We start from the raw sequence: 25,145 nt of genomic DNA, 5'->3' as shown, positions 1-25,145 counted from the left end.
CAGAGGGCAGCGAGGGGCGGTGGCCCAGCTGTGTCCCCCCCTCTGTCTGACCTGCAGGGACAGTGTCTGCAGGGTTCCAGACACCACATGAGAAGCCCCAGTGCTGAAGTGGGACTGGAACTGGAATAACTTGGAAAAAAAAAAGGTAGGATTCAGAGGACTGTCAATTCTGTGCTTTTTAAACTCACAATCTTTAGCTTTTTTTTTAAACCCAAACCCAAACCCTGTGTATGGCCTCCTTATTTATAATGCTTCTATTTAGTCTTCCTTCGTGTAGGTCTTTCAGATAATCACAGCAGAATGCAGATAAAACAGTTTGCAGTAATTTCTACGTGCCCTTCCCTAGTAGCCTTCTGGCTTTGCCGTGAGATCTTGCGTCTTCCCAAACGGAACCCATAAAAACGCTTCCCGGACCTTCATTTTATTTATTTTATTTAAAATATGTTATGCAGGTGTAATGGACGTATAACATTATGTCAGACTCGGGTACAACATGAGTTGGTATTTGTGCACATTGTGACCCGTCACCGTCCATCACCACCCAACCACCCATTCCAGTCGAAGTTGTTTGACATGTATCTGCTGGGTTTAGTTGTGAGATATTGTTCCCATGCTTGGTGGCATTAAATGAAATGATTTCATTAAAATGCTTCGGTGGCATTTTTGTGAATGATTGCTTCTAGATCATTAAGGACCCAGCCTAAAATTCATCTAACCATGAGGACTTACTTGTAGATTAATCATGTTCTAGATCTGTAAGTTGAGTGACAAAGCACTTGAACAAAAATTTTGACATTTAAGAATTTATATAGCTTAGCTGTAAAAATGAGAAAATGTTGTTGGTTTTAAAATCTGGTAACTTCACAATGAAAAGAAATTTATTTTATAAGTGTTGTGACTGAAAACACACTCATTTGATAATCAAAAAAGAAACCTTTAACTTTTTAAAATTATAAAAGTTTTATTAACTCGGGTTTTAAAATTATAAGCGCCACATGCCCGCCTGGGAATAAAAATGCTGACTTGCAGTGGCAATGAGAAACGCAGTAACTTGCTTTTTAAAAAACTTCAGGAATAAGTAGTTAGACTTGCTCGAAGGGATGAAAACAGCCCAACTGCCTCAGCCTGTGATGCTGTTTCCATGCCTACTAGCCCCCCCCCCCGCCCCCCAGCCCGCAGGGGCCGTAGCTGCGGAAGAGGGCTACCACTGGTGTCTTCCAGAGCCCCTCTGTGCATGGCCTGGTGGAAACCTCACCGGAACTTTGTGGGGTCGGGAGTGAGTTGTCATCCGCATTGGCAGAGGAGGAAGTGGTGGCCCAGAGTGACCACTTCTAAACCTGCATACAGTCGGCGGGTGACAGAGCTGCCCCGGTGCCCCTGGTGTTGCCTGCCTGAGGTCGGTCCCGCCTCCTGGGGGATGATGCACCAGGCCACGTGGTTGGTCCCCAAGTCTCCGTGCCCCGTGCTTCTTAACCCAGCTGCAGACCAGAGGCCCCAGGGGAGATTTTGAAGAGATTCCAGGCGTCCGGTGCCCCCCAAAGGCTGTGGGCTGAGAACGGTTCGTTCCAGGTGGGACATGGAGGGTGGTGCTGGGTTCTCAGGGGCAGAATCTCCGCCCAGAGTTCCAGAGGTGGTCCCGCTGTTACCCAGTTTTGTCTAAGCCAGACCCTGGGTCTGGAGAACTCGGGAGTGGAAGGAGTAGGGTGAATTCAGGGGGCTTTGAGCCGAGGCTGCGTGACTCAGGGCTCTGTCAGCCTCACCTGTCTCCATTCGTCCTCCCCTGGGCAGAGGGTGTATAGGGCCTTGTGCAGGGACGCTCTAGGTGATGGGCAGACGGGCGTGGGCCGTGTCCTCACGCCCACCTGGGGTAACGGCATGACTTTGGGGCCACTCACTGTAGCCACCCTCAGCTGTGGCCGTGGAGTGTCACCAAGCAGGCTGACTTCCCTGACCCTCTGCTTGTCTGCAGGGAACCAGGATTTCGGGTTGGGGTGGGGCGACACCTGGCCCATGTGGGCATTTTGAGGCCCGTCACCAGGCATGGACAGCGATACAGATTTTCCTTTGTGTTAAACAAAACCCACCTGAAATAGCTCAATTCGGTATCAGTGGGGAGAGTTGGGGCCAGGTGAGTCCCAGCAGCCGTGTCCATTTCCTTCAGCGTCCAGCAGGAAGTGGACACTCCCCTCTCTACTTCGGGTGTTCCGGTGCCGAGAGCAGCAGAATCTGTCCCCCCATTGTGGGTCTCGCCGTCTAACTGATTCGGGGGTTGTGCTTGGAGTCCAGTGCTGGTGCAGAGCCCCAGGCACCTCCAGGTTTATCACTGGCGGTGGCTTGGCACTCAGGAGCCCCAGAGGTCTGAGAACGGACCGGAGGACGGAAAGCTGTGAGCCGTCGGGCCGGTGTCTGAGTGTAAGAGGCAGGAAGACTGGCCGAGGGCCCTCCACGCTTGCAGTCCCCTTCCCCTGGGTCAGGTCAGCGTGCAGAGAAAAACCTTGTTTCCATTTACTAGTCTGATATGTATTGTTGCATCTCCACCCCTTTTCCCTATGGGAGGGTGAGGCCAAGAGTTTGGGGGCCCTTCTTACCCCAATGAACCCCTCTCTGTATCTGTGAGGGGGCAGCAGGCAGGAACATGGGGTGTGAGAGGCTGTGGGAGGGTCCTTTTTCCTCTTTGAGGTTTCACTTGATGTCCACTCAGGCAGAAGCCTGCACACTACAGCCCTTCCTCCCTGCCCTCACCCTCTCTTGCTGCACCCCAGCCTCCCCCACGGGGCAGGTGAGGGCCCAAAGATGCTTCTCTCGCAGCCCAGTTCCCATCATTCCCTTACTTTTCCCCCTGGGGTGGCCAGGAGACAGAGGAGGAAAGTGCGGTAGACCCCAAGTCTGGAAAAGAGATGACACTGCCTGGGGGTGGGAGGGTGGCCCTTAACCCTTTTGCTTTGCTCTGCAAGTTCTTGAACAAAACAGTTGCTTTTTTTTTTTTTTTGAGCAAGGAAGGGGTAAAAACACATATTGGAAGTTGATTTTGTAAGGAAAGCATTTTTTCTGTACTTTTTGAAGGCAGAGGAAAGGAAATGATGAAAGGGGAGAGAGGCGTGAAATGCCTATTTTCCGAGCATCGGCAAAAAACATTCTGCTAAGTATGTCAGAAGTTACCACTTTGTTCCTTAAAAGAAGCCATGAGCTGTGGGAGGGTGCTGGGAGCTCAGGCTGGGGGTTGCCCTGAATTCTGTAGCCACCGACCAAGACATGTGGGTTATGTTGATGGGACTAAAAGACCCCCTTGGGGCCAGGGGCTCCTGCGTTCATCACGTCTTTGAGCACCTGCTGGGACTTGGAGGAGCAGTGGCTGTGAAAGACGGAAGCTGAGGTGGCAAGGCCTTACTGTCCTGGTCCTAATACACCCTGCGAGGTGGCCCCTGTGGCCCCGAGGGGGTGCTGGGTTAGGTGATGTGCCTGTGCTCCCTGGCTCTCCATCTCCCAGGCCCCCCTCTCACCCCTAGGCGCCCTGGGCCTCAGTTTCCCGTGTTCAATGTTCCCCATCAGGAAGTACTAGACAGTGGTCTGTGCGCCTGGGTGGTAGTGGGGAGCAGACGCTTGCTGAGCAGGGGAGGAGGGTGAGGGATGTCCTGAGAGCCAGGATTTGCCCGAGGTCTGCGCCCAAGGTGGCCCAGGTGTGCCCGCCACCAGCACCGCTGGACGGGGAGGGAGGGCCAGCTCAGAGCCGGGGGCGCAAGAGCAGGCCCCAGACAGCTGTCTGGGCAGGAGCTCTGTAAACCGAAGGTCTTCTTCATTGTCGGAGGTAACCTGCTTCTAAGACGCTTTAGGTGTCTGGTGGGGACTCCTTGCCTCTCCAGTTCACAGCACAGAGGAGTGTACTGGCCTGTGACAGATGCTGCGTGTGCCAGGGCTGGAGGGTGCAGACATTGGCGTGTGCCCAGAATGTTTGGTGACCCCACCGCAGACCCCAGGCTGGGAGCTGGGGCGGGGCCAGCGGGTGCGGGTGCCTCTGAGGTCCGCGTGCAGGGCCTGGTCACCGTTAGGTTCAGGTATTGTCTCCGAGCAGGAACATCGGCAGGAGAGTTGTGCTGTCACCACCCGTGCGTCCTGGCAAGGCCAGGGTCTGGGCCCCTGACTGAGGAGGCGTGGGGGGCCTGCTCTGTTGTAGACTTACTGTCCCCTTTTACAACAAAGGAAAGGGGATGGAGACTGTGCAGAGCTGCTCCAGAGTGACAGATGGTAGACTGTGGCTCTCCTCTGCGAGGTCCCAGGACAAGTGGGAACTAAAACTTTTCCCCTTCCTCATACCCTCAGCCCCACTTACTGCTGAGCCTCCTGCCACCATCCTCTCTGTCCCCGGGGTGGGAGGAGCCTTGAGGCCACGCCGACGTCTGTTTCTCCTCAGACCTTCACTGTGTTTCCTTATTTCTGTCAGTAGGACCCATGGCCTCATGGATTACTACTGTGTCCAGTGGTTTATAACCCAGTAGTACCGCTCTCAGTGGCCGTCACCAGCCGTCCTTGTATCCAGTGGTTTATAACCCAGTAGTACCGCTCTCAGCGGCCGTCACCAGCCATCCTTGTATCCAGTGGTTTATAACCCAGTAGTATCGCTCTCAGCGGCCGTCACCAGCCATCCTTGTATCCAGTGGTTTATAACCCAGTAGTATCGCTCTCAGCGGCCGTCACCAGCCATCCTTGTATCCAGTGGTTTATAACCCAGTAGTACCGCTCTCAGTGGCCGTCACCAGCCGTCCTTGTATCCAGTGGTTTATAACCCAGTAGTACCGCTCTCAGCGGCCGTCACCAGCCATCCTTGTATCCAGTGGTTTATAACCCAGTAGTATCGCTCTCAGCGGCCGTCACCAGCCATCCTTGTATCCATGGCAGAGCCGGCCTCATCCAGGGGCTCCTGCCACAGTGCAACCTGGTGTCCAGCCCAAGGTGGGTGATGCACCCGAGGCCCTGAGCTGGGGCTTGTCCTCGTGGTCTGGACCCCAGTGCTCTGAAGTCCGTCTTCTGCAGGCAGAACCTCGCTTTGGTTCTGGGCACTCAGTGCAGCGAGCAGCCAGAGCCGGCGTTGGGTCCGAGAGGAGCATGGTGGGCTGCAGCCTGACGAGGGGCAGCCAGTTGCAGGGTGAGGCCGGCGAGGCCAGGGCTGCTTGCGCCTGGGTGAGTGGGCTCCAGTCCTGCCCTGGTTTCTGGTCCCCAGGGTCCCCAGACTGACTGACCCCAAACCCTTCTGCTTCAGCTTGCTTCTGAGGGGGTCGGGTGAAACGCTGACATTGACGGCAAGGACAGGGCGGAACGCCGACTTTTTCCTTCCTGCCCCAGCGTTTATTGCTCCCGCTCTGTTTTGTGTGTGGAAAACCCCAGACAAGGGTTAGGACTGCAGCCTGGAGGCACAAGACATGACCACACTCCAGGGCTGTGCCCCAAGGATGAGGTCGGTGGGGTAGGGGGCAATTAACTGGTCAGGGCGGTGGGACAGGAGGCGGGTCTGCAGCGGAGCCCAGAAAGGCAGCAGTTTCCAGGCAGAAAGGAGAAAGGAGACTCCAGAGTGGGGCCCGCAACCTCCAGGACACAGAGCTGAGGTGTAAGCTGGCTGGGGAGAGGGGGCCGCTAGCACAGTGGGGAATCACTGCAGGCTCCCAGTTTTGCATTTGGGGAAGTAGCTTGGGTTTCGGGGCAGAGACCACGTCCTGACTGCTGACTGCTTGTGGCAACCCCATGGGGTGTATCACGTGCATGTAGTAAAGTGTGGGAGTTTTCTGAATGGTGCACCTTTCAAATAAGTAGGAGACCCAGGGAGTCCCCAGGAGAAGAACCACCATTGTTTTCCAATCGTGCAGGCCTGGCCATGAGCACTGGCGTTCAGCACAAACATTTCCAGGGGCCGGGGTCCCCCCAGAGAGCCTGGTCCCCAGGTCCACGGGAGCTTTACCATGTTAGGGTTCACCTGCTGTCTGCTGGGATCAGGGTCCCTCTGCTGGTCCGTGGGTGAGGCGCTGCTGCGCCCTGTGGCTTCTGGGCCAGGCGTTTGCACCGCCCTGGACAGCACTACAGTGTGTGTCCTGGTCTGTGCCCGGCCTGTGTTAGGTCCTGGAGAAGCAGACATGAACGCGGCCGGGTGTGCGCAGGCTCCTGCAGTCACGGGGGAGAGGGCTGTGTCTGCAGAAAAGAAAGTCTCAACATGGGAATAATGACGACGGGGGCAACGAGTAGGGCTGGGTGTCTGGTGGGCCAGGAACCCAGAAGGGCACCCGCCTGGCCTTCTCGTGGTTGAAGGTCGGAGAGCAGCTCTGCTGTGCACCGCAGAAAGGCGGATGGATATCCAGCGCCAGCGCCTGAGAGGTTAAGCAGCCGGAGTCCTCGCTGGGCTGGAATTCGCACATGTGTTAACCATAAAGGCCCTGGTCCAGCCCACCCAGACGACTGCAGAGCTAAGGCATCGGGAGTTGCGAGCAGAGGTGAGGATCTGAAGTCGGGCGTTAGACCAACACAGCTCTGAGCTGTGGACGCATCGCAGGTCACTAGACCCGCACACGGCTGGGCCTCCGGGCAGGTCAGGTCAGGTCACTGGGGCCACTGCTGGGGGTACACCGGGGGCCAGCCTGAGGCCAGAGGGTTCCCAGCGCCATCTGCTCCCGTGCAGGGGCCTCCTCCGTGCCCCACCGGAGGGAGGAGGTGGCCCCAGCCGGACAGGGCCATGGCCAAGGTGGCCTTCCCGTCTCTTCCATCCACAGATGCGGGAGCTCCTGGTGGAATTAAGCCCCACTGCTCGTGTGGGCAGCCCACGAGGTCCATTCTGCGGGGTCCGGCAGGCCATGGAGAAGCCCTCCCTCCCTTCCCCGCTGCCTTTCCGCTCTCCAGGTGTCTGCTTTCTTCCTGAGATACCCCGTCTCCACTGTACGGCCCACCTTCACCTCCCAAACTCCAGGCTTCACATTTCCTTCTGAAACTGCAGCCCCCACGAGCAAACTGGGACTGGAAACCGGATGTGATGTGGGGAGCTGGGTGGCACGAGGGATGGTGGGGGGGCAGGAGGCTGGGGGTCCCTGCCCCAGAGGAAGGCCCCTCATCACTTGCTTTCAGCGCGCCCGAGTCCCCACCTCATCCCTCTGGAGCAAGGCTGCTCCTTGTTTTTCTTAGTTGAAGAGGCAACTCGGAAAGAAAGCCTTTCTTTCTGCCTGACGCTTGTCCTTCTTTCCACTAAACCCGCTTTTGGGTGGCAGCGTGAATTACTAGTGATACTGGCCATTACCCACGCACTGGGTGACTCGACGCATTCAAGGCTTAAAGCCCTGAAGCCAAAGAGCCTGCGGGTTCTGCTTTTACACCGTGGTCAGCGTTACTGGAGAGCTCTGAAATCCCAGTCAGGCGGCACCCTTGCCGAAGGCGAAGGTAATCCAGTCGGAGGCGGCAGAAGCCTCGCCCCCCACGCCTGCCCGGGGGCGTTTCTGCTCCACTCGCCCTGGGTTTGGCTGAGAAGCCTTCGCCTCCTTTCTGGAGCTGCGGTCTGAGGTGGGGGAGGGAGGGCTAATTCGTGTCAGATGGAGGGGCGCCGGGGGACCGTGCGCTTGCTCGCCTGGCTTTTGTTCCCTGCATCTGACTTCTGAGTGCGGAGTGGAAGTGGAGGTGGCGGCCGTGTCCGTTCGGGCCTCCGGGCGTCGAAATTTTCCTGGGACTCCCAGACGCAGCGGCCCAGAAGGCACCCCTGTGGGGCACCGCCGCTGCCCGGAGAGTTGGCGCCCGCCGACGTCCTCACTTGGCCCGGCTGGGCTCTTCCCCGGCGCCGGGAGCCGCCATGCGGCTGCGCGCCCTGACTCGGGGGCCGCCTGGAGGATGCGCGCGCGGGGCCCGGGCGCGCCGGCACCGGCGCCAAGTGAGTGGGTGCAGGATGCTCGGAGCCGGGGAACCCGGTCGCTGGGGGCGCGGGGGTTGCGGGGCTCCGGGAGGAGGGGGCGCCAGGGTGCGGGGCGCTCAGAAATGAATGCTTTCGGGCTGTAGCGCGCGCGTCCTGTGTGCGCTCATACTCTCCTCCGTGCACGCTCGTGCAAGTCTGTACTTGTGCCGTGCACCCTTGTCTGCGTGTGCACGTGCACGCTCGTGCCCTTGGTGCGCGTGCCCAGGTGTGCTCATATGCCCACGAGTGTGCGTGTGTCCTTGTCTGTGCCCCAGCGTGTGCGCTTGTGTACCCTTGCGTGTGGGCGCAGGAGAGGAGGAGAGATGGAAAGGGGGCCTTGCCCGGTGGGAGGCGGGCGCCCGGCTGAGGCCACAGAGTGGGAGACAGTTCAGGATTAACTTTCTAATCCAACCACCTCTCGAACAGGCTTCCTTGGACTCCGTTCAGGGAATGGAAGTAGGACATGGGGCATTACGCAGACTCCCAGCGCAGCCCGTGTATCTTGCAAAGGAAGGGCGCTCAGCTCTGTGCAGACGCTGGGTGTACTGGCCTGTTGCAGTAGTACACGTTCCTGGAGGCTGCATCAGAGTCCCTGGTCCGCGGTGGGGCCTCCAGAGGCTTAATTTAAACAGAGCGAACCTCCGACGGGACCCGCAGCCCTTTCTTTGAGTCCAATAATTGGGCCTTGATGGCATTCAGTTTCCTGGAAACTTTGGTAATGTTCTGAGGAGTGAGAGGTTGTCAAAATGTCAGCTCCTTTCCATCCTTCTGAGTTGTGCAGTGTCCTCATTTTCAACTCACCAGCCAGAGGGTGTTGCTGGGAAGATTGAGGACGAGGTGTGGTGTGGGGAGGGTCCTGAGTCCTATGCCCCGGGTCCTGTGGCTGCCAGTGGATGGACACATCTCCAGGCAGGGTCAGTCACCCCCCAGTTTGGGGCACACACTGTCCCGGTGGGAAGTTTCGTGGCCGTTTAACTTCGGAGCCCAGCTGAATTGTGTTGTCACTCTGTCTGCCTTCCTGGACTGCTGAGGTTTCCCCAGGTCCCCAAGTGCACCCTGGATCCTCGTTCCAGAGAGGAAGACAGAACTTGGGTTTTGCGAGTGCAGCTTTGTGTGGGAACCCCTGGGAGAGAAGTCTGGGAAGCTCTGCCTCACCACAAAGCAGAGTGGGGCGGGGGGGGGGGGGCTCCCCTTCTGCACTCACAGGGTGCACTTCCTTCCCCAAATGTACAGATTTTTCTTTCTAAAACTCACAGTCAAGACCAGTACTGACCACCGTGCACCCCTCAGGGTGGAACCCCCAGCCTTGCCCTGTCCCTTCCCAACCGCCTGCTCCAAACAATTGAATGCCATTTAGATTCCTGAACTGAGCCTGCTCAATACTGCAGTACTGAGGCCTCCCCTCCCCCTGTGCTCCTGGGCCCCACCTCTTTGGGAGAAATGAAAGCACCTCTCAGGTGAGAACAAAGGCTGTCTAATCCGCCTTTGGGCTCCTTGCACAGTGGAGATGTTTTGTGCAGATGCCATGTCAGCAGATGTCATTACACTATCTGAAATGAATCCTCAGGCATCCAGCCACTGAAATGGGTCCAGCCTCCCAACAGCACCTCTGCTGTTTCCTTCTTCCTCTCCCAGCTGTGGCCCAGCGGCCACGGAAAAAACCTCAGGAACACAGTGGCTCTTTCTCCCTGGTTGGAATAAAGGTATTTGTAAGGAATAAAAGGTCACAGTGTTTCCTCCTTGGCCCACAGACTGGCCAATTCATTTGGTCAACAAATATTAATGGAGGGTCCACAGTTCAGTGTCTGCAGGTGCCATGCAGGGCTCGCAGGACAAAGGATAAGAGCCCGTCGTCCTGCGTCTGGGAAATGACAGTGAAGCACAGGACCAAAGGCATAGAAACAATGGGAGGAATGGATGTGACAAACTGGGCTTATGAAGGAGGGCTGTGTGTGTCACATGCGTGAATGCTTCCTCCTGTCTGAGCATGAGGCTGGGCTGGACACCGGTCCCAGCCCATGTCCCTTACCCACTGGCTGTGTGGTCTCCGTCTGGCATCCTACAGCCCTGTTGCTGGAACAGTGACGACTGTGGTTATGGCACAGAAGGGTCCTGCCAGTGCCATGAACTTCATGATGGCGGCACTGTCGTTCCTCCATGGAAGGAAGGTTCTCAGAAAGTGTTTAACCTCTTACAAACCCAGACACACATATGAAGACACACGGAGTAACAGTGCCTTACGGGCTGTAAACACATCTTCAGGGTCTAGTCCATGGGTAGTGCTGGCTCTCAGTCCCACTTGCACGGTGGAGTTTCTGGGGAGCTTTCAAAGAATTCGCATTCTTGCCCCACCTCAGTCTGGGGTGAAGCTGAGGGAGAGCTGTTTTAAAAACTCTGCCATAGCAATTACCATAGGCTTCCAGTGCTCACAGCTGGCACCTGGGTTAGCCCTTGGTCATTTACAGTAGCTCTGTTAACAGGCAGGAGGCAGAGGGTATCTTTCCTCTTCAAGAAAGGTGGTGACTTGCCAGGGTCACAAAGCTTGTACTGTGGGTGGCAGAAGTGGTGACACAGCTTCTGCTTGGTGCAGGACACTTTCTCTCATTTGATAATCTCGACAAGATCAACCCAAACACCAGGAGATAAGTGCCCAGAGTGCTGCCGGACTGCTAAGGACTGGGGGTGGGGATTGGAGTGGTCCCCGGAGAAAACTGTTGCCAGCATTCCAGAGAGCTTGAGTAGCAGGGGAAAGATGGCTGGCTGTCCAACGCATGCTCTGTGAGCTTGGAATGGCTGAAGCATTGGTATAGCTTAAGGAGTTTTGAATTCACTTTCATTTATTGCTGGGTATGGAATTCTAGGTTGGCAGCTTTTCTTTCGGTCCTTCATGTTGCTCCACACTCTTCTCACTCGCTTTTTTAAAAAATGGACAGATCCGCTGTTTTGCTAATGGTTGGTCCCCTGTATATAATGTGTTTATTGTTCCCCCATCTGGGTGCTTTTAAGATTTTTCTTTGTCACTGGGTTTGAGCAGTTTGAGCAGTTTGAGTATCGTGTGTCTTGGTGTGCTGCCCGTCACCAAACTTACACTTTAGATTTGTTGACTTGCTTGGATCTATGGGTTCATAGTTTTCCTCATGTTTTGGAAAAGTTTCAGCCATTATTTCTTTGAATGCCCACCCCTCCCCTGCCTTTTCAGAGACTCCAATTACATGCATGGTAAGCTGCTTAAGGTGGTCCCGAAGCGCTGTCCCGCTGATGCTCTGTTTGTTTATCTATTTATTCACTTACTTAGGTTGTGTTTTCTGTGCTTATTTGGGAAGTTTGTACTAAGATTTCTTCATGTTCTCCATTCTGCTTTCTGCAGCATCTAATCTCACCTTAATCCCATCCAGTGTATTTTCACATTTTCTTCCATAGATATTTGATTTGGATCTTTTTATACCATCAAGGTCCCTACTTACCTTCTTGAACATACGGAATACAGTTATAATGCCTCTTAATAGCTTCTGTGCTAATTCTGTCAGTTCAGGGTCATATTCATTTAATTGATTATTGTCATCAGGGGCTGTGTTTTCCTGTTGCTTTGCATGCCTGATAATTTTTGATTGGATAGCAGACATTGCACATTTTACCTTATTGGGTGCTGGGTATTTTTCACTCCTATAGATATTCTTGATCTGAAATTCGATTAAGTTACTTAGAGATAGTTTGAGCCTTTTGGGTGCTGCTTTTCAGATGAAGCAGGCAGAACAGGAGCAGTGCCCAGTCTAGAGTTAATCATTCTCTACCATTAAGGCCAGATCCTTCTATGCTCTCTGTGCAGTACTGTGTGAATCTTGACATGTTCTGGTCTGGTTGTGGGAACAGGCACCACTCCCAGCTCTGTGTGAATACTGAGCACAGTTTCCTCTCATCCTTTCTGGTGAGTCTTTCCCCAGCCTTGGGTAGCTCCCTCATACATGTGTGTGCACACATGCACGCACGCACACACACGCATGCACACATGCATGTGCTCCTCAGTACTCGGCTGAATGCTTCAGAGTACCTCAGGAAGACCGTGAGAGTCCTGTGCAGCTCTCTCTTCTCTGGCATCCTGTCCTGTTCTGCCTGAACTCTTAGCTCCTCCTCCGCGACCCACGGAGTTGCTGGTTCCCCTTCCTTCTCCGCATCCTGGAGCCTTTCTTGATGCAGGAATCTGGGGCAATCGTAGAGCTCACCTCGTTTTTTTTCTGTCTCAGAGGAACTAGATAGATTAGTTTGCCTGTGTGTGAACATCCTATAAATAGAACCATTCACTGTGTGCCCTTTTGTCTGGCTTCTTTCACGCTGCGTAACACTGCTTTCGATGTTCACCCCTGACGCCGTGTGTTAGTGGTTTGCTCTCGCTCCACTGTGGCTGGCTTATCTAGGCTCCTTCTGATGACGTTTGGGTTACTTCTTGTTTGGGGCACTTTTAAATCAGGTGGCTAGGACCATTCTTTGCCTGTCTTTTTGTGGACATTTGCATTTGTTTCTTTCTAGTGTCCATAGCAGTGGAATTGCTGAGTCATAGCATTGGTATAGATTTAAAAATATTTATAAGAAATTGTCAAACAGTTTTCCAACATAGTTGTACCATTTGTTTCACATTCTCGATCACAGTTCCTCTTCTCAGTGAGTGTTAGCCATTCCGGTGGCGAGCAATGGCCTCAGCGAGTCTGTGTGGTATTAGTGATTGATAGAATACACCATCACTTATCCGCAAAGCGGTACAAGGATTGGGGTTGGGTTTCCAAGGCCAGCTGAACTTTCATAAGGTCATCACCCAGCTGTGAGCCTTGAGTCTACAAACACAGATTTGGTGGCTGACAGGTGGTCCATTTCCTCCTAGTAACAGTGCGTGTGGCAGACTTGAGGCCCTCCCAGGCTCAAGGGGGAACCGCCTATCTTTTATCACTCTGGTCTTAATACGGCCTGCCGTACACAGAGGCTCACATTAACGCAAAGAGGCCACGGGGCCAGGAACGTCAGTTAGGTGGCTTCCTCTGGACATAGTTGTGCTGTTTGTTAATCATTTCTTCCAGAAGAAAGCGTGCAGGCCGTGGGAGTGCATGTGGAGACTTGGTCATAGGAGCAGGTGGTTGTAAGCCTCCAGCCTGGCAGCTAAAACATGATTGCATGAGCCATGGTGATGCGTGTGGTACGCCTGCCACACTTTACCTACTGGAGACTGACCAGCTGGGCGGGTATGCACCTCTGTCTGGGACGCTGCCATCGCGGATGCTGACAGGGTGTCCAAAGCCCCCTGGGGACCCCAGCGTTGGCAGGGTGTCTCCTTGTTCTGTTTGCCTGGTAAAAGTTCCTCTGTTAGCTCTTTACAAATGCTGCTAGATTTATTATCCCCTGAAAGGGAAAAGGAAAAGCCAACAGTTATAAACTGAAGAGCTGACAATTTCTTCCTTTACCTTTTTCAGCCAGAAGAATTAACTGCGAGTCTGCACAGTTTTAAGAACAAAGTCTTCAAAAAAGCCAAAGTCTGTGGGGTTTGCAAACAAATTATTGACGGCCAAGGGATTTCGTGCCGAGGTGAGTCCACATTCTTCATTCTGTTGCTGATTAAACCGAAGCAAAGTGAGCAACAAACAAAAAACAAAATGAAAATCTTTTGGGAGTTTCCAAAAGTTAAATCTTGGAATTCCCCTTCTTAGCTTGTTGATTCCCCCCTGGTACTGGGCAGGACCGACCGTATTTATAAAGATAAGTGCTCATGACCAAATTTTCCCAGAAAGAGCAAAGCTACCCATGTGGGAGAGGGGACAACAGGATTTGTTTGTCCGTCCTGTAGTGTCAGTAACTCAGGTTATTCATTTTTGCTTTCTAATCTCTTATCAAGTTTACAGATGTTTCTGTTCTTCAGAGTCAGGCTTCACTGTGCTACTGCCCTTTTAGCCTGTTGTCAGGCATGATTTCCGTCAGTAAACAAAGCCACCAGCCTCACCATTTGATGCTTAAACACCAGGTGATCAGTGGGACTTGCTGTTCTTACTGTGCTTGCATATTGATAAGCCTGTAAATGGACACTGAGAATGGCATCTCTTGTTTCCCTTGAACCCTAGAATGGGGGCTGGGGGCCGTGGTCTGTGTCACAGAGCAGAGGTGAGCTGGGGAACCGGGTCCTGGAGAATGATGGGCTTTGGGATTTTCCCCCCTAGAACATTTGCAGTGTCTTGCTGGTGAGCTTCTCTTGTGTTGGGAGAGCCTCTTGACTCCCCTTTCCTTCCTGTGGACCCGCTGGCAGACAACCGTGATGGCTGCTCTGGGGTAGGGCGGCCGTGTGGGGAAGACGCAGGCCTGTCAGGTTTCAGTGGGGTAAGGATGTGACCTGGGGTCTCAGGGTCTCTTTCAGAAGTAAAGGTCCTGATGCCATCAATTCCTGCTACTTTGTTCCCAGTTGCTGCCTCCTAGGGGCCCAAGAGAAGTCCCCTCCCTACCTGAACCCCCAGGTAGGGGGTGGGAATTGATGCTCCTTAGGGCTTTCACGGGCTTCTCAGAGTACATTGGACCCTCTCACTTTCTCCCCGGAAGCAGCCTGTGTGACAGAGCCTCGGGGGTCCCCTTCTCCTAGAATTTGCCCTGCATCCTGGGGTCACCTGTGGGCCTTCCTGAGCTGGCCCCAGTCGTGGCCTCTGCCAGCAAGCACTCTTAGCAAAAAGCATCCATGACCTTCAGGCCACAAAGAATGGACCCAGTACCCCGAAGGGACAGTCCATAAGTGTCCTCCAGGCTGGGAGACTTAGAGCAGAAGAATATGGCCTGACGAGGACGCAAGGAGCGGTGAGGAGTGGACGAGGAATGTCCGCGTAGCCACTGATGTGCACATGTGCTGGCAAGGGGAGTGTGAGGGAAGGGCCACTGCGGGACGCACATGCCACCCAGGGCTCTCCGTCAGCGCCCACGGGGCCACTCGTCCCCCCAGAGGCGCTGAACTAGCCCTGTGAAGGGGCTGGCACGTTCCGGGTGCGCAGGGCACGGGCGGCAGAACCAGGACTTCAGTCTGCCTGCTGATCTCTTCCTACCTCCAAGGTTCCCTCCGTCCATCCAACCATCACGGCCACGTGCCGGGGCGACACACAGGTGTCACACTCGGTACCACCGTGTCGCCCTGGCTCGCCCTGCACGGGGTGGGAATGTGTCCCTGCGGGAGAGACGAGACGTAGCGGATGAGACACAGCTGAGGGAGAGGGCTTCTGTGCGGTGGTTGCTTGAATGATCTCCTGCAGGGGAAAAGCAGGCGGGTCAGAAAGTTACCTGCGTGGGACTGGGCCGTGTCTCTCCCATGAGGGGTTCTGCACACAGAGGGGCATCGGGCAAACAGGCTCAGGTTGTGCGGCACAGGCTGCTGCTCCCGCCCCTCTGCTCACCTCTGCGGAGCACACACGGGGGCCGTGCTGGGCGCGGACGATGGCTCGCCTCCCAGTCGGAGCGCTCGAGTTGGCAGGGAAGGCAGGCCGACGTTGGTAGCCACCCGTGCCCACTGATGGCCCAGAGGGCTACACGCTGGGCCTGCTCCCACATCTGCCTGGGCACCGCACGCGTGTGCACTCAACAGCATGGTGTGCATCTCCCCTAATGACACTGGGTGACACACAGCACGATAAGCATTGGAGCCTCCTGTCCACCTTGAGCACGGTCGTCTGTTCTTTCTCAAGTAAAGCACTCGCGCTGTCTCTCTAAAGATGAGAGAGCACAGGTGTCGTACAGCTGCCAAGTGCACGGGGTGCCCAAGCAGTGCGAAGCTCTCACCAGTACCCTCAGGACGGGGTGTGCGTGTGCTCACGCCAGGACACGCATGTACAAGCACATGCTACCCCACAGCTGCCACAGGCCCCTTGGCCCTCCCCCCATCTCACCACTGCATCCAAAAATGCCACAAAGCAGATACATCTGGGGACCCTCCATGGCCCCAAGCCTGTGAACTGTGGGACAAGAGCGCCCACGAGCGTCTCCACGTGCCTGGTGGGAGAAGAGGCGGGAGGCCCTGGTGGGCGGCAGAGCCAGTGCCCAGGCACAGCGATTGCCAGCCTGTCGGGCTGCACCCCGGCTCCTGTGGCAGAGACGGAAGCGCTGCTCTCAGGTGGTGAGGGCGGAAATATGGAGGCACTAAAATGGTGTGTGGGATCGCTCCTGGGGAGCCCCAGCTTCGTTTACACAGAGAGACAAGGTAAAGTTACTCCACAAACAGGAGCCGCAATACGGGCCATTGTTAACATTGGGAAACAGCCATGTGTCTGTGGAACTCGTTCAGAGAGTGACAGCCAAGCCACATCGGCCTATGTTCACGGTCTACACGTGTGCACAGCAGCGAGCCCAGACACAGGTGTCCCAGTGGGAAGCACCATGGCACATTCACTCGTGGGCTTTCAGCTGAAATAGTCATCACAGCAGCCACAAAGCTGAGTGCCAGAGTCCTGTGTGTGAGGAGCTCACTGTCTGAGGGGGCGTCCTGTGTGTGAGGTGCTCACTGTCTGAGGGGGCGTCCTGTGTGTGAGGCTGTCACAGTCTATAATATACTGAGTGATTGTAGTTCAAGGCTGAGGTAGGTTGGCAGATGGATAGGTCTATGTAATTCACTGCCAGCTTTGTGCCAGGTGCTGTGTTAAGACCCCAGGACGTGGTGGCTGCTAGGACCAAAGAGGCAATGAAGGGAGCATGGTGGGTAAGCAGACTATGGTGTTGGGCAGTCTGCCCTCCTCTGAGGGCGTCTGGTCCCCTCCCATCGCAGGTAGCCAGTTACTGGGGACACAGAGAGGCTGGCAAACTTGACAGTGATGTGGGAGAAGCAGAGGTGACGCCCAGGACTCATCTCTCCCTCGGTAAATATGTGTAGAGTGTTGAATAAAGGCTCTGACAAGCCTGTGAGACCGTGGCCTGGGTTCCCAAGGCTCCTGGAGACGTCATGAAGAATAGCAGTTCCAGGACAACGTGGAAAAATGTCAGCGTTTCAGAGCCATGTGCTGTGGGCCTCACTACTGCTGTGGGAGCCAGAATTCTTACCAATGACTCTGGAGACCCCTGTGTGACAAGGACGCCGCTGTGTGGGAAGCCGACCGCGCTCACCCCATGCAGCCTCTCACATGTGGGGCTCAGGAAGCCGCCGCTGGCCGGCAGTGCTTCGGGAAGCTGAGCACACGGAACTCCACCAGCTCTCGTTTGACGCTTCTCAGCTTTTCATTTCTGCGAAACGATGGATGAAAAACACTATCTCCCTTTACTGTATTTTTCATGCATCTGGTTATTATTAAGGCTGAGCATCTAAAAGGTACAGAAAAGATGTCTGTAATGTTTTCGTTAATTAGCCTTTCAAATCCTTTGCTTATTTACAAAAGTAGAATTTCCCCCTGCATTTCTAAGAATTCATTATACTATAAATATTAAACTTTTATCTGTTATATTAGGCAGAACCTGTGCCAATTTTTGATGGATTTGATCTACAGAATTGTTAATTTCTTATTACCCCATCTTATATATTGCAACATTCTGGGCAGTTCCTTGTGTAATTCTGTTTGTGGGCTGTTTATCATGTAAAAGTTTTAAACTTATTCAAATTTAGCCATTGTTTCATTTAGTTTCTGTTTTCGTTTCTTATTTAAGGATATCTTCCCCTCTCCATGGTCATAAAGATATTGCACACTATTTGATTCTAATATTCATGTCTGCTTTACCCATTCTGGTCCAATTTCATGGCTGATTTATTTGGAATTCATGTTATTTCTGTTATTTTTCATAAGTGAGCCGGTTTTCCCAGCATTATTTATTGTATGGCTCACCCTTTCTTCCATGAGTTGTGATGACATCTCTGTCCTGTGCTGAGTCTCACAAGTGGGTGGATGAGCCCATGGCACACGCCTGTTTTTAGTTTGTTTTGTGCCGTACGTAGTTTTATATCTTTCTCCTCGCCTAGTATAAGCATTGCCACATACGGGATTTGTACGTGATTTTTCCATAGCTACCCAATATTTTATTTGTGCATCTACAATTCTTTTCTTTTTTTATTGCTTTGGTAACTGATTTTTTCGTGGCAGAAAGGAATCTGTGTTATCACTTTGTTCTACTCCTCGTTACATACAATGAGAGCAGTGGCATTGCTGTATATATACTTTTTGCACTTCTGTTACGTATGACAATACAGAGGCTGGATCTTCCTGTCTGCTTCTGCATTCGGTCTGTTTCAACATGGTACTCAGCAGGGTTCTCCAGACAGACAAAACCAATAAGATGCACATGGAGACAGAGGTTTATTCTAAGAAATTTGCTCACACGGTTATGGAGGCTGACAGCAGTGGGCACGCTGGATACCCAGGAGAGCCGATGTGTATAGTTCCAGCCGAGTCTATAGCAGGAGAAGATGGATGGATGACGGACGTCCCAGCTTGAACACAGTCAAGCAGAGAGAAAGAGTTCTTATTCCACCTTTTATTCTGTTCAGGCCCAAAATGGAGTGGATGAGGCCAACCGACACTGGGGAGGACCATTTGCTTTCCTCAGTCCAGGGATTCAAGTGTCAATCTCTTCCAGAAACACCCCCACCCCCACCCCAGATACACCCAGAATAATGAGTAACTAAATATCTGGGCATCTTGTGGCCCAGTCAAGTCGACACATAAAATTAGTCATCACAAACGTGTTGATTTGGTTGAAGTATTTGAAGAAAATCCAGCCCCATACAGATAGGTATTTGGGGGGGGATTTTTTTTTTATATCCTTTTCAGATTATTGTGGATATTCTTTTTTGATACTATACTCAAACTCAAGTGATAGCTTCTTAAAGTTTAGTTTCAATATGGAGTATTGAACTGTATAATGAGCTTTTCCTACTCTGTTCTATTGTCCTGTCTGGCACTTTGAGTGGATCTGCTCCCTGCGTGACCTGACCGTGTGACATCACGCCATGGGCGTCTGAAAATACTGGTTCACTCAGTTAACTGGATCTTCCCAATGTTGACACGTTTATTATACAACATCAAGAAAACCACCACATTTGTTCATGTTGCTGCCAATTTTATCTGAAAAGTCTTAAGAGTGGTTGATCTCATGGTGATGGACACATCTTCCAAAATTCTAATTCCCCCCTGATAGCTCACATTTCATCATTGACCAGATGCTAGCAGTTGTTTTCCTGTGACAGCCGTACTTGGTTAACTTGAGACCGATGAGCACTCAAGTCTGATAACTGTCTGTTGTCTGTCAGGAGTTCTTTCAGGTAAACACTGTTCCTGAGGAAGCGGCTAGTTTAGCTGTGAACTCCACGCGCACAGGTGCGTTCCCACCCCCCACTCCGCCGTGCTTCCCTGAGCAGATGGCAGTTCTGTGTGCTTGTCCCATTTGGTCCCAAGAACGGCAGAAACATGCCAGGTGACTGTGAGGTAGGGGACAGAGAGCGCTGCAGTGCTCAGCAGAGAGCAGTACTTCCGAGGCCCGCTCTGCTGCTTCTCAAGATGCCAGACCACGTCCGCCTGTTGTCTCCTGGGTAATCACGCTGCGGTGTGGACGTGCCAAGAGGTGTGTGAGCCAGCTGGTGAAGTAAGAGGCACGAAGCGGTGGGAAACATAGACGAGAAGTGACTCAAGCTACATTCCGGGGGTAGTTTGGGCAGTTGTGGGAGGACAGCAGGGTGCGTGTACACAGAGTTGCATGAGGGTTGCGTGGAGACAGGTCTGTGGAAACAGAAAGACCGTGACAGTGACCCATGAGCCTGGCATTGAGAGTTAATGGGTGCTCAGCACCTGGAAATGACAGAAGTTGTAATGGAGACAAACCCACAAGAGGAGGAGTTGAAAGAGCGGAATTGATCTGTGCTATCCTGAGAAACTGACTGGATAATAGCGGAAGTGGTAGCGATAGGTGCATCCACGGAGCACGTGCCCTACACACTGTGCAGGTGCTGCGTTTTATGCCATCCTCTCAAAGACCCATTTCACAGATGAGGAAGCTGAGCCCCCTGGTGTGGCCTCTGTGCTTAAGCTCGGAGGATGTGTTGATGATTTTAGCAGGAAGAATTTGCACAAAGTTCCTAAGAGCCAAAGGGAATGGGGTAATGAGGCAATTTTTTTTTTTTTAAATGAAAGGGACATATTTGCCGTTATAATGAGTGGGATTCTTTTCAGGTAAGGAAGTAAAAGTAATGAGATGCTGGAGAAATTACAACGAACATATTTATATAATGCATAAATTTTATACCAACTAATTTAAAACCATCGCCAATGGTTTTAGGAGGAAGAAGCACAACTTGAGAAGAGCTACGTAGTGATTGGCCCAGAAGCAGGGACGTTAACATGCTGGTTTTTATCTGTGACTGGAGCATAGTCTCTTTGTTATAGAACCTGCGCAGATCCTGCCCCTTAGAGGGACTGCTGGATTTTAAAAAAATGATTTTTTCTTAACCCTCAGTAATTCAGAACTTTTCATACAGTTGAAAGCTGCGTGCGGCTGGGTGAGAGCTGTGGCCTGGGGTGGCAGCGGGCTGGAATTCCAGCCTGCACTGGCCACGGCTTGGCCTGGTGACCCTCTCCCTTCCTCCCTGTGGGGTGGTTATGAGGACGAACGCCCTAACACTCGGGGCGGCATCTTGTAAGGGCCCCACACGGCTCCTCCACCCTGGCAGCTGAATGGCATCCGTGCTGTTGGCGTTGGGGTGTAAAGTCCGTGAAACTATGAGGGTCACCTGCCGACACACCATAAACTGTGGGTCTGCCTCTGGGATCTCCGCCTTAGCACTTGAGTGGAGTCTGCGATTTCACTGTGACTGGTTCACTTTTATGAATGTAAAGATTTTGCTCTAAGTGGTCCGTGGCTCTCTTGTTGCTGAGTCGGCCATTCTCCATGAATGTCACACCACTGTCACCGTGCTTCCACTGACAGAGCCCTTTTGGGTTGAGTTGGCCTGTTGTGTTGGTTATCTGCTCCTGCTAACAGGTCACCGCAACAGTTAGAGCCGTCACTCGACAGCAGCACCTGTTATTTCTCACTGCTTCTGTGCATCAGGACTTGGGGCGTCACTGGCTGGGCAGTGCTGGTTCCGGGTCTTGTCAGGGGCTGCATCATGTGAAGGTTCAGCGGAGGCCGAGGACCTGCCCAGGGGACTGACTCCCTCGCGGCGGACGAGGTGTTGCGGGCTGTTGGTGGAGGCCTCAGTGCCTCCACAGGGCTCCCCAGGCCCTCACCACGGGGCACCTGGCTCTCCTCGGAGGGGTGCACAGACATACATAGACAGTTTAAAAAATAGATCTTGCAAAGATAACAACCGTGGCTGCTCTCGACCGAGTTCCGGAATCACCAGCCACTGACTCCATTACTTTGTTGTATCCTCATTGAATCTATACAGGCCTGTGTGAGGTCAGCATTTCTGTCCCCAGTTCCTCGGAGGGGACGGAAGGTGGGATGAAATGCTTGGGTGTTGAAGCGCTGAGCCAGGATTGGGGGTGCTGACTGCTGAGGCCTCGTCCTTCCAGGACCCCACATACTTTCTGTCCTTTCAAAGCAGGGTCCCTTGAATGGTAATGCCTTTTGGCATCGCAGTAACCATGGGAGAGGGGACAGAGGCCTGGAGAGTTCACTCTTCTTGACCAGAGTGGCCCAGAGGCAGAAGGGAGGGAAGCCCAGCTCACGTGCCCCCCACACCCAGCCCCTGCCTGCAGGCTTCACGTGCAGGAAGGGGGTGCCCTCTTGGAGTCCACATGGGAGCCTGTGATGGGCTTAATGTGTGCAGCTGCTCCATCCCTCAGCCTCTCCCTGTCCTGCCCTCTCTGCCTGGAAACATCGGGGGAGGGGGGCAGGGTCTGCATGTCTCCTCCCCCCCCACACACTACGTGGGGGGAGGTGTCAGCACAGCTGCTGCCTCTGGAGGGTGGGCCTGTGAAATCACATTGGTTCCGCTGGAAATCTGTATTGTCACGCCCCTCTGGGGTTCACACAGTGCCTCCGTGGAAGGCTCCCCCTAGGAATTGAGACATGGATTTAGCCTGATGGTCAGTTCTTGGCCGTAGGAAGTGGAAGGAGTGTGCGGCTGAAATGTACGACTCTCCCTAACTTACGGCCCCAGTCCTGATTCTTTGGGGGCATTTTTGAGTTTCCCTTCTTCAGTGGGGAGCTATAATTTCCAGGCAAACAGTAGTGCTTTTTGCTACACAGTCACCCCCTCCTTCTTCAGGGCTCCACTGGCCACATGCACCCCTGGGAAAGCCTGTGACTGCTCCAGAGAGCCCCACAGGGTCTGAACTGTGGCCGTCAGCACGTGGGGGCAGGTCCTTTCATACACGTGCACCCCGCCCGCTGCCAAAGCACCACGCGCCGTGTTGTGCGCGCAAAGCCTCCCTGGAAATGGGTTTCTCGAGGATTGAGAGAGTTTGGTGCAGAAAGTCCTGTGCAGAGAGAGCCCACTCAGCTCACGTGTGCTTTGTCTTTCTCTTCCAGCCTGCAAGCGTTCCTACCCCAGGAAATGTGAAGCCCAGGTAAGCTGGGGCTGCTCCCCCGGGGCCCCCCCGCCAGTCGGCCTCCCCTCCCATAGCTGATACGTCGGGGGCCACTTTGGACCTCGGCCACAGCCGTGAAACTTCAGAAAGGGCTACTGGGTGCTTTCCAATAGGGTGTATACTTTTCATCTCAAGAATAAACTGAAGAGCTATGAAATCCATGTTTTGAATTATAGAAAAATAACGCTTAAGAATCTGGTTTCAGATAAGAATTTGATCATTTTGCCCTGATCATGCCACAGGCCTTTCTCTGTAACAAACGATCCCTTCTTTCTGATTACACCGACATGCTGCTTTCAGGGCAGAGAGGGGGTGGCAGCAGGCCCCAGGGCACACCGCTGGCCGTGAGGAGTTTTCTGGCTTCTTTCTAGGGTAGTTGTTCATAGATTGGGGTTTTCAGACTGTCGTGGAACTCTGGGGGACCCTGAATTGGGGGTCGTTGTCCTGCAGGGGTTAAATTGCCGGATGCCCCCACCAAGTGCTGGAGGCCTGGTGTGCTTGGCTGGGTTTAGGACTTTGATTAGTTGGGAAATGGGGTGGCCTGAAAATGGCATGTGGGAAGCTGCAGCCTTCCCATGTGGGGAGGGGCCCAGGTTTTGTACCTGGGTCACAGTGTGTGCACCTCCCACGTTTTCTAGAAACAGTGTTAGCCTCTGCGAGGCCAGAGAACATGGGGGCCCTGCCGACTGGCTGGCCCCACCTTTGTGGGGGCCGTCAGATGTCCCTCAGGCTGCTCCCATGGCTGGCGGTCCAGGAAAATGGGGCTTTAGAGTGTCCTGGCATTTGCAGCTGCTGTGGACCCACTGTTCCTGAGAATCTCCAGCTGGACCTCGGGCTGGGGGGAGGCTGCGTGTACTGTGGGAAGGCTTCACGTGTGTGCTCTGCACATGAAGATCGGGTCCTGGTTCCCTTCGCCCTCCTGCCACACACACCCACACACGTGCACACACAACACACCCACATGTGCACACATACTCAGACATGCATACATATGCACACACAGTACATACATGCATGCATGCACACACATGCACAATTCACACGTGCACACACAGACATCCACACATATGCACATACTGTACATGTATGCATGTGTGCACGCACACATGCACACACAATGCACACTCCATACGTGCACACACACTCAGACATGCACACATATGCACAAACACAGTGTACATGTATGTGCATGCACACCTCCCCTCCCGCCCTCACACACAAAGTTGGAAGAACTACAGTCCAGCCTAGTTTTTTTTGTTCAGGAAAGAGATTCAATGACTTCTTTCTAAACTTTTCACTATGGAGAATTTGGGATGCATGCAAAGTAGAGAGAACGGTACAGACCTCCGTGCTATACTGTTACCCAGCCCCCATGCCAGCAGCCCCTCCTGCCCTCTCTAAACCCCTTCCTCTTCCAAGATGTCACGTGATTTTCGTTTTGTGCCTTTTCAAACACAGGCATCTGTGGTGGGGCTTTGGGGCATTTCTGCTGTCGCTTCCGGTCTTGCTGTGGGGACAGCTGGCCCTTTCCGGCCGAGGACAGGCGGTCCCTGCTCTTGCACACTCACAGGCAGGACTGGTGTCGGACCCCGGCTTAGTTTATCCCTCTGTACCCACACCGGGGCTCTTTACCCACGTGTGCCCTGCACTTGTAGTCTCAGACACTGTGTGGGAGCAGAGGTTCCGCGTGCGGTGGGGCGGGGTAACTGCCACCTTGGGGAATGTTTCAGATTTCAGAGGGGTATTTCCCACCCCCTTGTGAGGGTTTGGACACATTCCCAGCCTGAGGCTGTCCTGTCCTGAGTTGTGAGCCTTGTCCACCCTCACTTATGTGTCATCACCAGGGGGCGGGCAGGGGGGAGCCACCCCCGGGGCCCCGCCTGTCCTGTGTCATCCCTGCTTGTGTGCGTGTGCACCGCCTGTGACCGTGTTGCTGGTCCCGCCACCTCCGTGCCACCTGCACATGCAGCGCCGAGCCTGCTGCTCTTGGCTCCATTTCTTGAAGGGGCCCAGCCAGCTACTTAGCAGATTGAATTCTTCGGTTCAAAGAATTTTCCAGAAGTCTTAACTATCACTGATTATGGCATTTCTAGCTGCAGAAATTGGCAGTTTGCTGAGCGGTAGATAAGCCTTTCCTCTTACTGGATCACAGCAGGGGAAATGTATCCGTATTCATTTTCTTTTTCTTTCTTTTCTTTTTTCTTCTTCTTGATAACGCAGCTTTGAAGGGCAGGAGAGAATGCCACCAGCAATAACAAAGCCCCTTCTTATTCCAAAACCATGAATCCATGGCTGGGGGGGGACACAGGGCTGGCCATAAATTCAGGAGACAAGCAGGGACAGCTGGTCCTCTGGGAGCTGAGGTGAGGCTGGCCCAAGCGGCTGGGTCCCTGGTGACCACGTGTGTGGGCTCCCTAAACACAGGCTTGTCAGGAGACTGCAAAGTTTAGTTAAGAGCACAGCTTTGGCCGCACGCTGCACCCGTTCCAGCTGCTTCCGACTTGGGGCTGACGTGTCCTGCGGGTCCCCCTGTGATGGTCCACAGCCCTGCTGGGGACTCAGAAGGACTAACAGTGCCTGAGGGTGCCCCACATACCCCAGGGCCCGTTCGTGTTCTGTGAACCCCACTGCCATCGCCCTGTTGCCACCAGGACCACTGTCCACAGAAGTCACGGAGAGAGCCACCCGGCAGCAACGCGGCCAGGCCAGCGCTGGTGGCTAGGCAG

General features: G+C 53.7%; 1 protein-coding gene across 6 annotated transcripts in view; it reads left to right on the top strand.

Moving 5' to 3' along the window:
- TNS3 (tensin 3) overlaps positions 1–25,145 on the top strand; it is a 167,371-nt gene that overhangs the window by 19,071 nt on the left and 123,155 nt on the right. For 4 of the 6 annotated variants that reach the window (XM_019731607.3, XM_088797632.1, XM_019731611.3 and 1 more), the window contains 2 exons: positions 13,366–13,477; positions 22,361–22,398. In XM_019731607.3, coding sequence (XP_019587166.3) covers positions 13,366–13,477; positions 22,361–22,398 — 150 coding nt within the window. Of the gene's footprint in view, positions 1–7,585; positions 7,889–13,365; positions 13,478–22,360; positions 22,399–25,145 lie in introns of those variants that run through there. The other 2 variants (XM_019731605.3, XM_019731606.3) reach the window with 2 other exon arrangements.

Source organism: Rhinolophus sinicus, chromosome 4 (assembly GCF_057876585.1).
Source record: "Rhinolophus sinicus isolate RSI-liver-muscle chromosome 4, RSI-T2T, whole genome shotgun sequence".
Taxonomy (NCBI): Eukaryota; Metazoa; Chordata; class Mammalia; order Chiroptera; family Rhinolophidae; genus Rhinolophus; species Rhinolophus sinicus.
The sequence above is the reverse complement of the archived record's forward strand: the minus strand, read 5'-3'. Positions and strand labels throughout refer to the sequence as shown.